The sequence below is a fragment of the Gymnoscopelus microlampas genome, assembly GCF_963454915.1.
Source record: "Gymnoscopelus microlampas genome assembly, chromosome: 7".
In the NCBI taxonomy this organism is placed as follows: domain Eukaryota; kingdom Metazoa; phylum Chordata; class Actinopteri; order Myctophiformes; family Myctophidae; genus Gymnoscopelus; species Gymnoscopelus microlampas.
In genome coordinates this window covers 50778610-50792276 of record NC_139944.1, presented here as the reverse complement: position 1 = coordinate 50792276, position 13667 = coordinate 50778610, and the positions used below count along the sequence as shown (strand labels likewise).

Here is a 13667-nt window from a genome sequence, read left to right as displayed (position 1 = left end):
TTCTCAGTCACCAGCAGTGGTGGAAAGTAACTAAGTACATGTACTCAAGTACTGTACTTAAGTACAATTTTGAGGTATTTATACTTTACTGGAGTATTTCCAATTTTCAATAATTGTACTTCTACTCCACTATAATTATTTGAAAACTTTAGTTACTAGTTACTTTGTAGATTTTGATTATTATTACAAAACCACTTCAGACTAATACCGGTACTTTGGCAATTTGAAAACAACAGATCTACAAGCTCACAACATGTTGCAAGCTTGTAGATCTGCTATTTTTTAAAGGATGTTTATACATTTTATACATTTCAAAACTTGTGAAATAGGATGCACAATGTGTACTTTTACTTTTATTACTTTAAGTATATTTTGATGACAATACTTTTGTACTTTTACTCAAAGTACATTTTGAATACCGAACTTGTACTTACAGACTATTTCTACAATTGGGTATTGATACTTTAACTTAAGTAAAAAACATGTGAGTAGCCTACTTCTTGCATCACTGGTCACCGGGCAATTAGTGTTGAACGTGCACAGCTGGGGCTACGTGTGTATGAATAAATAGAGCGCCCTGGCTGGATCGTCTCCAGTGCGTATTCTTCTGCGTAAAAGCGCACAGAGAGCATGAATGAATGGATGAATGGAGCACATGATCAAAAACAAACCTAGGCCACTCTTCGTGTTGAGTGTTGTTATTGTCCAACCCACTGCCTCGGTCACACTGTTAAAAAGCTGTGGAGGAGTTGTGTTCATGGCAGTATATACGGATCTAACGGCCACCGCGCGCACCTCAGCCTATTGTTTGCTATATTATTAAGCAAAAAATATTTAGAATCGTTTATCGCTTGAAAGCAATAATCGCTGATATTTTAGGATTTTGTTAAAGTGTGGAATGTTGAGCGTTCGTTCACACTTGGATCGACCACAAGTTTGTCTTGACTGACAACAACATGACAGCGTGCAGCTGAGAGCACCTGAAGGATCAGGATGCATTTTAGGCTACTATAATTTGAACTTTTTTTTAAAATTATTTGAATATTTGAACTTTTTTTATTTGAACATTATCTTTTTTTTTTTTTTTACTTTTTTGGGATTTGAACATTTTAAGGCTACTATGATTTGAATTTAATCGAAGATTTTTTTCCCTCTAAATATTTGCATAATCTGTGGGAAAGACACGTGGATTTTGTTTTCTTCCCGGAAAGCTTTTAATGAGGTCAAAATACCTCCATCTGATTCTGAGCATCATTGCGTAATAAGCAACTCGCCTCGGAGAGAAATGTATGGCTCCTTGTCATCATAAGATAAGATTAGATCAATACATGCACATAATGTTTAGATACATTTGTTTTGGTAGGAACATTGCCTTCTGTGCATGTTGTAAACAAAACCGTTACATTGTATCTAGTTGGTAGTATATTATAGGCTATGCGTCTAAAAGGACAGATGCTGACCATCGCCTGCGGGCTGTTCTTACCTTTGATACACAGTGGAGCAGGTGAGTGCAGCTTTTGATTGATTGATTGATTGATTGATTGAATATTTTATTTACACTAACAGTGTGCAGCTAGTACAGAGTTACGATTTACAATATGAATGTCAAAAGGATAACACAAAAAGCCCTATAGGGCTGGTTTCCATTGTGGTCCTGTGTATTCAATTCATTTTAAGATTCATCATCTCTGCATTTGTGTCGCAAAGCATGCATAGTGAGTTTGTAGATCTGCTATTTTCAAAGCATTTGTATACATTTGGAAACTTTTGAAATGGGACATTTAGTATGTCTACATACATTGTGGTATTGGTACTTTTACTTGAGTACAAAATGTGAGTAGCCTACTTCTTCCACCACTGGGCACTGGCTTTATTCTTATGTTGGGACCACCCTGTCTGGACTAACTGGCTATTGTTGTGGCAGCTTATATAGGCTGCAGTATGCATATAATATGATCTAATAATTGTTTTATTTGAGTGCATGATTCCACAGTGGACATCCTATCTGCTATGGTCAACTTTACAGTAAAGTAGTAGCAAAGGTGAAGATGGTTGATAAGGGTCCTGTGGTGACCTGACCTGAGGCTGAGGGCATGTTATGTTAGGATGATGGCTGCAGATGTAACTTAAGAGCCCTTGGTGAGCTCCCTCACAGGGAAAGGGCTGGATACTGTGTCACATCTATTAAATATTTATGGAACAACAATGAAGAGGATCTTACCTTTCCTTGTGATGTAAAGCTTGGAAAATGCCCATTCTTCAGTATTTTCAAACTTAAAGGACAACTTTGGTTTTTTACAACCAAGGATTATATTTTAGCTTGTAATTAAAGTAAATAAATGATGAGTGTAATTTTTTTTTCATTTACTGCTTTCTAATAGTTTTAGCATTTTTTGCGATATTTTTTACAGTGGGCGGGGGCATTCTGTCCGGTGGCTAAATATGCCTTTTTTACACAATAAAAAAGGTCCGGCTGTCTGAGATGGCCAGATGTGAGTTATTGGGGGCTAGAAGAGCTACTGTAAATAATAATAAAGAAAACGCCGGGTTAATGTGTTAAAAAAATACATATTTAGCCACCGGACAGAATGCCCCCGCCCACTGTGAAAACACTGTAAAAAAGATTGTGAAAATTGCTAAAACTATAGAAAGCAGTAAATTTGAAATTTTTAACACTCATCTTTTATTTACTTTAATTACAATCTAAAACATAAACATTGGTTGTAAAAAACCAAAGTTGTCCTTTAAGCATATCATCACCAATGCACTGAAGAAGTGCACCTGGAGCACTGCTCCTTTTAATTGACCACTTAACCACTTAAACGCTCTTTACTTTGTAAACTGGACCTGAGTTGGCTCTGTACTCTGGGCCGCTTTTTTTTTTACATCTACACCAAATCCCTTAGCCTAAACCCAAAATAGCTCACAGCATGTCCCATTGCCATGCATTGTGAGCTTGTAGATCGGCTATATATTTTGGTTAATATTCCCACCAGAATGCATGCTGGGGTTCAAGTGTAAGCCCTAGATGGCATGGTTCTTCATGTGACAAATAGCGAAAATAGACAATCTCCAAGCTCACAACACGCATGGTGATGAGAGCTTGTAGATGTGCTATTTTAGCTTCTTCTTTATTTATTTCTTTTTTTTATATAGAAATAATAATGACCATAATGACTGACCAAAACAAGGACCTGGTGTTCTTGTTTTGGTCAGTCATTATAAATGGTAAATTGTGCATTTATATAGCGCTTTTATCCAAAGCGCTTTACATAGATTGTGCTTTACATTCACCCATTCACACACACACATTCATACACCGATGGCGGAGGAAACCATGCAAGGCAGCAACCTGCTCATCGGGAGCAATTAGGGGTTCAGCGTCTTGCTCAAGGACACTTTGACACTAACTCTGGGGGAGCCCGGGATCGAACTGGGAATCCTGCGGTTCCCACCCATGGCCACTCTACCGGCCACTCTACCCCTATGGTCATTATTATGTAAAAAGTTGTAAAAGTGGATATGCTCTTCTCCAATACAGTAACGTTTTCCCATTCCGTCCCAGCCTCCAGGTGTAAGGACCATGCCTGCAGTCCTCCCATGGGGAACCTGGCGGGTGGCAGGACCCTCACCACCCTCTCAGGCTGCTGTGGTCAGCCATCATGCCCCACTCCTCCTCCTGCCCCACACCTCTGCCCAGAGGACACCCATCACCCACCCACCCACATGACCGATGACCCTTTCCTGCACCCTGACACCTGGTGGGAATCAGGGGTGGTGGGTAAGGGTGGTGGTGCCGCCCGGCAAAACAAGCAGGAAGACGAGATCCGCTTGGATCTGGAAACCCGGTTCTGTCTCTCCCACTTGGTTCTGCTCTTCCGGTCCCCCCGGCCCGCCGCCATGGTCGTCGAGAGGTCCACGGACTTCGGACGGACCTGGCGAACGCTCAAGCTGTTCGCCCGCAACTGCAGCTCGGAGTTCGGCGTCCCCGACGACGTCGGCCAGCGAGGCGCGCTTTGCACGTCCCGCTATTCCGGGGCGACGCCCTGCAGCGGTGGAGAGGTGAGGGAATGATTATACACTATACCGTGTCTAATGCACAGGTTACTGATTAACCACTTAAAGGGATAGTTGACCCCCAAAATGACTGTTTTTGAGTATGACTGTTTGTGAGAGTATGTTTTGCACCCTGTCCGTCCGTCCGTGTGCCCGTGTGTGTCCTTCCTTCTGTGATCAGCTAATCTCCGGCACCGTTGGCTTGATCGCAGCGAAACTGTGCACACACTCCCTGGATGCCAATTCAGAAATTCTGCCCCAAAGTTTTCACATGGGCCTGTTATAGCGCCACCAGGAGGCCGCTTTTTGCAAAACAATTTTTTTGATAGTACTCCAACAGTTTTTATCCAAACATCACGCAAATCGGTACACAGTATCTCTATAGTCATTAAACCAAACAGGTCAAACAGGCCAAACATATTCCATCCTGATTGGCTATGATTGGCTTCCAAAGTTTGCACAAGTGCTCCATTTTGCACGAAATGCCTCAAATCATGAACACAGCATGCAATTTCCGTGAATTGTTTTTCTATGGATTAGTCAGCCCATGGAGACTTGAATTCATATGTTTTAGTTTTTGTCGCATTCCTAAGCCAATCATTTGATGACCAGCAGTGGGTCCGGTAGGAGACACAAAGAGTCTCCTTTGTGTCTCCTACCGGTCCACTGGTCATCATATTATTGGCTTAGGAATGCGACAAAAACGAAATAATATCCATGAATTCAAGTCTCCATGGGGTGATCGATAAAAATTAAGTATTTTTTTGGGTGAACTATCCCTTTAACCACTCAACAATCTCACGTGGAGAGGTTGTCGATATGCTATTTTTGGTATTTCGGAAAATGTATAAAAAGATTTATCAAGTTTTTTCAACCCCCCCCATTACCTATAACCACATGCCCAAAATAGGTACTATGATACCAGGTTACTTGAAGGTGATTAATGGGACCACTGAATGCCATACACACTGTTTACTAATCAGTGCAATTTCTTTTCCCAGGTGATATTGCGGACCCTAGCTCCCAGCGGTGTTAAAGCAGTGGACCCGTATGATCCAGACACTCTCGCCCGCCTGACTCTCACAAACCTCCGCATCAGACTCCTCAAGGCCCAGTCCTGTCCACCAGTACCCCCACCAAGCAGCCACTCTGTGGAGGAAGGGAACCCACCCGTGCTATCTGCAGCACTTACACTGAAGCCCACAACCCCAGAAAGAAGCCCAAGCCCCTCAGCAGCAGCTTATGGCATTTACACTTTACTGGCCAGAGGGACCTGTCTGTGCCACGGCCACGCCGAGTACTGTGTGTCACACAATAGCAGCCTAGAAACACCACAGAACAGCAACACGGTGAGCTAACCTTCTTCGTGTGTGTGTGTGTGTGTGTGTGTGTGTGTGTGTGTGTGTGTGTGTGTGTGTGTGTGTGTGTGTGTGTGTGTGCGTGCGTGTGTGTGCGTGCGTGTGTTGTGCGTGTGTAGATATGTAGGTGTGTATCAGCAGAAGAGACAGTCACAAAATGAGAGAAACAGTCCAGGAAACAGTGAATTTAGTGTGAGCGTGTGTGAGCGTGTGTGTGTGTGTGTGTGCGTGCATGCGTGTCTGTCTTCCTTTCAGTCAATCTCATAAGCTTCATTTACAGTATACCACTACAGTGGTGTCGGTCACCAAAAAGAACAGCTTCTCAAGCAGAAAACAACTTTCTGCTTTAAGAATCTCAGATTTCCGCTGAGGGGAAACCATTGTACGACGGCGGAGTATAGTCAATTATAGGCTTCAATCTGTGTTCACTTCCTATACAGTGTTATAAAACACAGATGTATGGGCCAGCAGTGATGTGAATATCAGCTGCGAGAGGGTTTTTAAAATGGCTCGTACGGTTCTTTATAGCAGCAGCGGTCTGGATGTTTATTGCAGGCTGTCTATGCGACAGGTGTCCATGTTTTCTGTAACGTTCTTGCAGACTCTAGTGCAGATTAGTAGGCGTCTCCCCGCTGTGCTTGTCCATGAGATCCGTGTGTGTACGTTCTCTCATGTAAAAGTGAATTTATCGAGCAGCCACACTGATGAACTGATGTGTTCCAGGCAGTGGTGGAAAGTAACTAAGTACAAATACTCAAGTACTGTACTTCAGTATAATTGTGAGGTACTTTTACTGTACTGGAGTATTTCAAATTGTCTATACTTTTACTACTACTCCACTACGTCTCAGAGACAAATATTGTGCTTTTACTCCACTATAATTATTTGAAAATGTGAGTTACCAGTTACTTTGTAGATTTAGATTATTATTACCAAACATACTTTAACCACTTCAACCCTATACACAATTAGGCCATTTGAAAATAGCCGATCTACAAGCTCAAAATGCGTTGCGCTGCGACGCATTGTGAGCTTGTAGATCTGCTATTTTCAAAGGATTTTTATACATTTCATACATTTGAAAACTTGTGAAATGGGACATTCTGCATAATGAGTACTTTCTACTTTTGGTACATTTTGATACCAATACTTATGTACTTTTACTCAAGTACATTTTGAATTCCAAACTTTTACTTGTAACAGAGTATTTCTACATTGCAACAATGATACTTTTACTTCAGTAAAAAATGGGAGTACTTTTTCCACCACTGATGTTTTCTGTAACTTCTCTTGCAGACAGTGCAGTTGCATTAATAGGCGACTCCCTGCTGTGCTCATCCATGAGATCCGTGTGTGTGTACGTTCTCTAATGTAAAAAGTTAAATTTATCGAGCAGCCATGCACTGATATGTGTTCCAGGTGCCTGGTAGGTGTGTGTGTGCTCACCACACAGCAGGGGAGCACTGTGAGCGGTGTGCCCCGCTCCACCACGACCGTCCCTGGAGGGCCGCCAACGGGAGCAGCGGGGAGCCCAACCCGTGTCGGAGTAAGTGACCTGCCTGCCGTCAATTAAACCGTTCAGTTGTAGATCTCTTGGTCATGGGACATGTCTTTTATCTAAACCAGTGGTTCTCAAACATTCTCATGTCAAAGACAGCCCAAATTGATGTGTGTTTGGCCGCAGACCCCACAGCTGAAAAGATTTTGTGCCAGCAGGGATCCTCATGAGAGAACATTTATATACGTTCTGTTCCAAATTATTCCACATTTTCCTAGATTTTCCTAGATTTGTCCAAATGTTTTGAAAGTAGCCAATGTATATACAGTAGGGTTAAAGTGGTTAAACTGATTTTGATGCCATATTAACACATTTGTTAATCGGACCTATAGACATTAATAAGGAACTTTGCATGCACACACACAGCACAACTGCTTCCCAATTCATTCACCATGCAGCAAGCCCAGCAAGTCCCTATATGTATATATCTGAAGACATTCTAACACTCAGTGACTGAAAGGGTTTTTAAATGTTTATTGATTGACACTGTGTGGGGAAGTTGAATTGTTTGTGGGATCACCTGTATCTCCTCTGCAGTGCTGGCAATCCTGTTGATTGGAATGGGCCAAGCACTGTAGAGGAGGAGGGGTGTGTGTTTATGTTGGTATTATGTGTTGGCTTTAGTTAATAATCCGCAAATGAATTGGCGCCTGGGAAACATTGTAATGAACATTATTTAACGTACTTCATTATGACTTAATTGTGTAAAATATCTCATGGGCCTTAGTTAGCCTTGTTTGAGTATATAGAGTTACCAATTAGTAATGATGTGATGGTTTGCCTCACCTGCTTAAAAGGCATGCTACAGGTGAGAGATCTATTTCAGTTTGGCTTGAAGCTAGCCGTGACAACATCTAGGGGAGAGCTACCAGGGCCTTTGTAGAAGGTTTTTCCTTCTAAATTACAAAAACCTGCATTGGTGGACTTTGACCGTTCGAGCCTTTTCACAGGGACCCCCTGGAACCCCCTCAAGGGCCCCTTGTGGTCCCCAGACAACACTTGGAGAAGCACTGATCTAAACTATAGATTTGGAAGGAGAATCAGAGCAGAGAGCATGGACAACTGATTTGTGTGTGTGTGTGTTGACGGGCCTTCTTTCTTTCACCTTTTATTTATTCAGGAAGGTCAGTTGAGAGCCAGCTCTCTTTTCCAATGACGCCCTGATTACAGCGTACAAAGCATACAATGTAAACACAATACATTACAGGATGATAAACATTTCAGAATGAACAAGTACAGTTAGATCTCAGAGTATTCCTCACACATATTTTAAAGCGATCAAGTGAAATCAAGTTGTCCAGTTTTAGAACTGATTGTAGACAGCTCCACGTGTGAGGGGCATAGTAACGAAAGGCTGTCTTACCCAGTTCAGAACTAGCAGAAGGAACTTCTAAAACAAAGTAATCCTAAGACTGGGTGTGGTGATGATGGCCAACTTAGGTTATAATATGCTGTTAAGATAATTAGGCAATTTATTGAGTAAGGCTTTGCAGATATAAACAGTGCAGTGCTGTTTTCGTCTCATAGCCAATGATGGCCAACCGACCTTTTCATAAAGCCTATACAGTGATGGCACAACAAAGGGAATGAACTCTTTCTCATGCTATTCATCTAAAATGTGGAATGCCCTACCAAAAGGAGTAAAGGAGTGTAAAACCCTACTTACTTTCAAAAATGCCCTAAAGATACACCTTCAGGAGGCTGCAATTCAAAAATGGCCCCTGTCCAAGTCCTAACCTACCCCATGTCCTAACCTAACCTACCCCCCCCCCTCTCTTTCTTTTTTGTACATATTTTTCACCCTTCATACTTCATACCAGTATCCTGTAAACTGATTGTATGACATTCTGTATAGTAGTGTGTATATCTGTCTGTCTCTTATATGTCAACATGATTTGTGTGCATGGGGATCTCATCTTAAACAAGCTACGTGCTTAACTGAGCTATCCAGTTTAGTAGACCTTGTATTGCGAATTTGTACTTCCATGTACTGTTATGTACTGCCATGTACTGTTCTCATGTCTTACTAAATAAAGTACATCAATCAATCAATCAATGGGTAAGAAAGCCATCTCCAGTTATAAAGCGGAGGGCTGAGTGGTAGACTGCATCGAGTGGCTTTAGTGAGGAGGGAGCAGAATGCATGTAAATAATATTGCCACAATCTAGAACTGATAAGATTGTGGCCTTTAGTCTTCTATGCACCACACCTGTTGTTCTGTAGTTGTAGTTGTGCAAGAGTTTTGCTCCATTATCATTTAAAGTTACAGAAATTATTACAGCTGGAAATGTGACTAAAATGTCGATTTAGTTTCACTGTATACAGTACTTACTGTTAAAGTCAGTGTTAAGACTGGTTTTGACTGTTTGTCCTAAGTTCACAGACTGACATTTGAGATACTTTCTCTTTATGTTTCATTTAAAGCTACAATCCTAAACTTTCGGTCCTACCCGGGATTCAAATCTGTTTATTTTATTTTACTGTTTAATGCAATAACATTTAGGAAGGCAAGATATTTCCATTTGAGTTTCAAACGGAAACGGGGTCTTTAGAGCTGCAATGCATAACTTTAACATCCTACACAGGATTCACCACACCATGGGCACAGAAAGCCCCTTTCAGCAGAGGATGCTTTTGTGATCTTTATGCAATACCTCTTATCAACCAGTAGGTGTCCTACCCAACCACAGGATCTAAATAGAAGAGCAGGGAGACCACCTTCACAGTTTAGTAGTAACATAATTCTACCATACAGATAAGATCAAAATAGTTTCAAAAATAGATAAAAAAAAGTTTTATATACACTAAATCACGTATGGATTGCAACTTAAAGGTAGGGTAAGTGATATTTTTGGGTTAAAACACAGTTTTTTTGTTAAAAGGTTAAAACACTATTTCTGATAGTTATCATTGCTATGGAGTGTTTATTCAGTAACAGGGGTCTCGATCCACGTCTCTCCAGCTCTTTAATAAACAGAAAACACATTTTCACTTGGGTTGCCAATTCCCGGGCCAATCAGGAAAGATCACCCATTTATTCAGCTTCAATTTTATAGTGTTCCAGTTCCAATGTTTTCTGTTGATGTTTTCTGTATCCTGTGTGAGTTCTCTCTCCTATTTTGATGCCAATACTCTTGTACTTTTACTCAAGTAAATTTAGATTTATACTGGACTTTTATTTGTAGCAGAGTGTTTCTACATTGCAGTATTGATTATTTTACTTAAGTAAATTTGTTTTAGTACTTTTACCACCACTGCTCCTTACTCTCCATATCTCTCTCTGTGCCCTCAGAGTGTGAGTGCCACGGCCACGCAGACGGCTGTCACTTCTCTCGGCGGGCGTGGCTGTCCTCTGGCGGCGCCAGCGGCGGCGTGTGCGACAACTGCCGGCACAACACCGCCGGACGCAGGTGCCAGCGCTGTCGCCGTGGCTACCATCGGCACCCTTCCCGGTCCCTCGACTCCCCCCACACCTGTACACGTAAGAGACGGGGAAAGGTTGGGAGGGTTGTGTGATGTATAGGAAATACTAACGCAATAAGAAGAAAAAAGGTCAACCAGAATTACATAAACATTCACATACACATAAGCTTTTACACAATGGAACAGTGGAAGATAGTTCAGCATCACTATTCTTTATCTTTAAAAAAAATCATCAGTCTCCCTCTGCTGGTACATATGTGTAATAGAACATCTAAACAGAGCTGAAACCAATGGATGTCAAGACTAGTGTCAATATTTTACACAAAACAGCCAATATAGCAACAAAAGAAAAGCTGATCCCACAAGCACACAATGCATGTTGTGAGCTTGTAGATCTGATATTTAAGTATATAAATCAGGCTTTTGCAAGACAAAATGGCTAAAACATGTTCAAGTAACACATCTAAGAAATTCTCTCTCCCAATGACCCCCTATTGTTTAGACGATGATGAGGCTGTGGTTGATTGGTTTAGAGAGGGATATCAAGGATAGGTTTGCTTCCAGCCACCATTGTGTGGCGTGTCACCTTGCATTCAAAATGAGTCCATCAAAAAGATTAATTCTCTCTCTCTCTCTCTCTCTCTCTCTCTCTCTCTCTCTCTCTCTCTCTCTCTCTCTCTCTCTCTCTCTCTCTCTCTCTCTCTCTCTCTCTCTCTCTCTCTCTCTCTCTCTCTCTCTCTCTCTCTCTCTCAGGATGCTGGTGTAATCCACAGGGCTCACTGTCTGCCCCTGGAGAGGAGGGACCTTGGTGCCACCCCAGGAGCGGGCAGTGCCACTGTAAAGCAGGAGTAGCGGGCACAAGCTGCAGCCGTTGTCTGCCTGGGTACTGGGGCTTTGGAGGGGAGGAGGGCTGCAAGCCCAAGAGTTGTGATCCCACCACTGGGCAGTGCCTTGACAGGTTATTCATTAATTATGCTTTTTCTCTGTCTGGACCCCTGGAAGATTACACTACCAAATTATGTCTTATATAGAGTACCGAAGTCCTGATGTCACTTTTACCCCTGAGAAATCTTATATCATGCATGCAGCATGTATTCCAAAAATAAACAAATCACTCTGCCGAGTGTCATTTATGATATTGGATTACATTTGATCTCTTTGCTCTATAGAACTAAGAAATAAATCATAAACCTCATCAGATGTATCCATTTCTGTTTTGGCAGCAGCTACTCAAACAATCAGGTTTTCAACGTGCCCATCGGGGGGAAGATTCCTGATTTGGATCACATGTTCATCACAAATGAAGGTGAGGTCACCTGGCCGAAGGAGCTGGCTGTCTCTGCCCTACATCACACAGGTGAGCGGGTACTGGGTACTGGTAGTATAACCTTAAGCCTAATTTATGTACATATTCTCATCTGTTTTTCAGTTGAAAATACATAGCTTTTGTCGAACATGTTGCTCTACTCTAAAGTTATGATGTCCGTCAAATCATTGGGTTCTAGCATTATGAGAAGGTCATGCATTGGTTGATATATCTTCATGTTGTTGTGATGACTCTCCATAGGAAAGTGCAGCTGTAAGGAGAGAAAGCTGAGAAGTGTGTCTGACCTCTGTAAGACCAAGCATGACTATGGTAAGAAATTCCACGGCTGAATGTATAGATATTTGGGAATATTCATTACAAATGTTGGGAAGTTGGCACCAGAATGATTGTGACCTGGTCTGATGATAGAATGTGCTGCAAGTAGCGCATCGCACAAATCAGGGAAATAGTTTTTTTAAATGGACCTTTCATATTACAACACAAGTTTAAATGTTGAAGAATCCACTGCTGTGAGATAACATAGATATTTAATGGGCTTTTTCTCTGCTTCTTGATTAGAGTTTTCATTTAAATATAAGTATATCTTCTTAAACTCGATCAATCGCTGGTTAGGCGCTTGCATCTGATTCAGAACGCCGCAGCCCTTCTCCTCACTGGTACAAAGAAGCGAGACCATATCACTCCAGTCTTGGCCTCGCTCCATTATCGGCTCCCTGTCCGCTTCCGAATTGATTTTAGGATTTTAATGTTTGTTTAAATGGGTTGGCACCCCCCGGCCCTTGCAGATCTCGTTTCCGACCACTCCCATCCAGAGCCTTGAGGTCGGCCGACCAGCTGCTGCTGAAGGTGCCAGCACCCACGGAAAAAAACAGAGGTGACTGTTGGGCCTTTCCCGCGGCTGCCCCCAGGCTCTGGAATAATTTGCCCATACACATCAAAGCTCCCCAGTCGATAGCTATTTTTAAATCCTTATTAAAGACTCATTTTTTCTCCCTGGCCTTCAATGACAGCTTATGTAGCCCTGTTCTTCTCTTACTGGTGCTAATGTTTGTTTGTGCTTATTTCATTGTATGCTATTGTCTGTTTATATTGCATTGTTTGCTTTAGTTTTTTACCTGTACTGTAGTCATGTTAAATGTGCTACATAAATAAACTTTGATTTGATTTTCAGATTTTAACGTATGACACACTTTGAAAGATTACAACCTGCACTTTCATAAATCTGTAAAAAAACAAAACAGAAACCTTGCCCTACTTGTGCCACATTCTGCCAGACCCTGTCAATGGTGATGGCTGCTCACGGCACCTTGCCATTCATTTTTAATAACTGTCTGTCTGGCTCCTGTCAGTGATCAAAGCCAGCGTGCTGTCTGCTCATGACAAGGGGAGCCATGCAGAAGTGCGGGTCAAAGTACGCAAAGTCCTGCGATCAGGTCAGGTGACAACACTGTCACTGGGAACCATCAGCATCTACCCTCTGTCTTGGACGAGTCGCGGCTGCACCTGTCCCATCCTTAACCCAGGTAGGACACTGTCCCATCCTCAACACAGAACAAGTCATTTTTTAGATACAAATAGCTGATCTACAAACTCACAACGGGTCGCATTGTGACACGCTGTGAACTTGTAAATTGTCTATTTTCACTACATGTATTAATGTCCAACACAGCAAGACGTACCGCATCATCTACCTATGCCCTGTTCTCCTTCACTCCTCCCAGGTATGGAGTACCTGCTGGCGGGCCCAGAGGAGGCTGTGACGGGCCGTCTGCTGGTCACCATGCAGAGCGTTGTGGTCCCATGGACACCCATACTGGGGACACACATCTCAGAGATACTAAGGCAGGGCTGCCCGTGACTTGTACTTGTTGTATGCAGGCCCGGCGTCACAGGGGTGTGGGGGGGGGGGGGGTAATCGCCCCCCTCAACCGTACCATCTTGCCC

At 42.4% G+C, this 13667-nt stretch overlaps 1 protein-coding gene across 2 annotated transcripts; it reads left to right on the top strand.

The window, feature by feature from the left end:
- The first annotated feature begins 1056 nt into the window (after positions 1-1056).
- On the top strand, positions 1057-13612 carry LOC311048152 (netrin-4). 2 transcript variants are annotated; one of them, XM_084061225.1, is made up of 10 exons: positions 1057-1504; positions 3566-4062; positions 5058-5405; positions 6834-6960; positions 10266-10454; positions 11150-11354; positions 11623-11753; positions 11964-12032; positions 13073-13246; positions 13445-13612. In XM_084061225.1, the coding sequence occupies exons 1-10, from the start codon at positions 1435-1437 to the stop codon at positions 13579-13581; spliced, it is 1947 nt and encodes a 648-aa protein (XP_083917351.1). In that variant the 5' UTR covers positions 1057-1434; the 3' UTR covers positions 13582-13612. The 2 variants fall into 2 exon arrangements, with proteins under 2 accessions (XP_083917351.1, XP_083917350.1); XM_084061224.1 differs by having other exon boundaries at positions 11620-11753.
- Positions 13613-13667: the final 55 nt, after the last annotated feature.

Coding starts and splice junctions, on each gene's coding strand:
- LOC311048152 (XM_084061224.1), top strand. CDS start 1,435: ATGCGTCTAAAAGGACAGATGCTGACCATCGCCTGCGGGCTGTTCTTA. Junction 12,033..13,072: donor TAAGACCAAGCATGACTATG/GTAAGAAATTCC, acceptor GGCTCCTGTCAG/TGATCAAAGCCAGCGTGCTG. Junction 13,247..13,444: donor CTGTCCCATCCTTAACCCAG/GTAGGACACTGT, acceptor CACTCCTCCCAG/GTATGGAGTACCTGCTGGCG.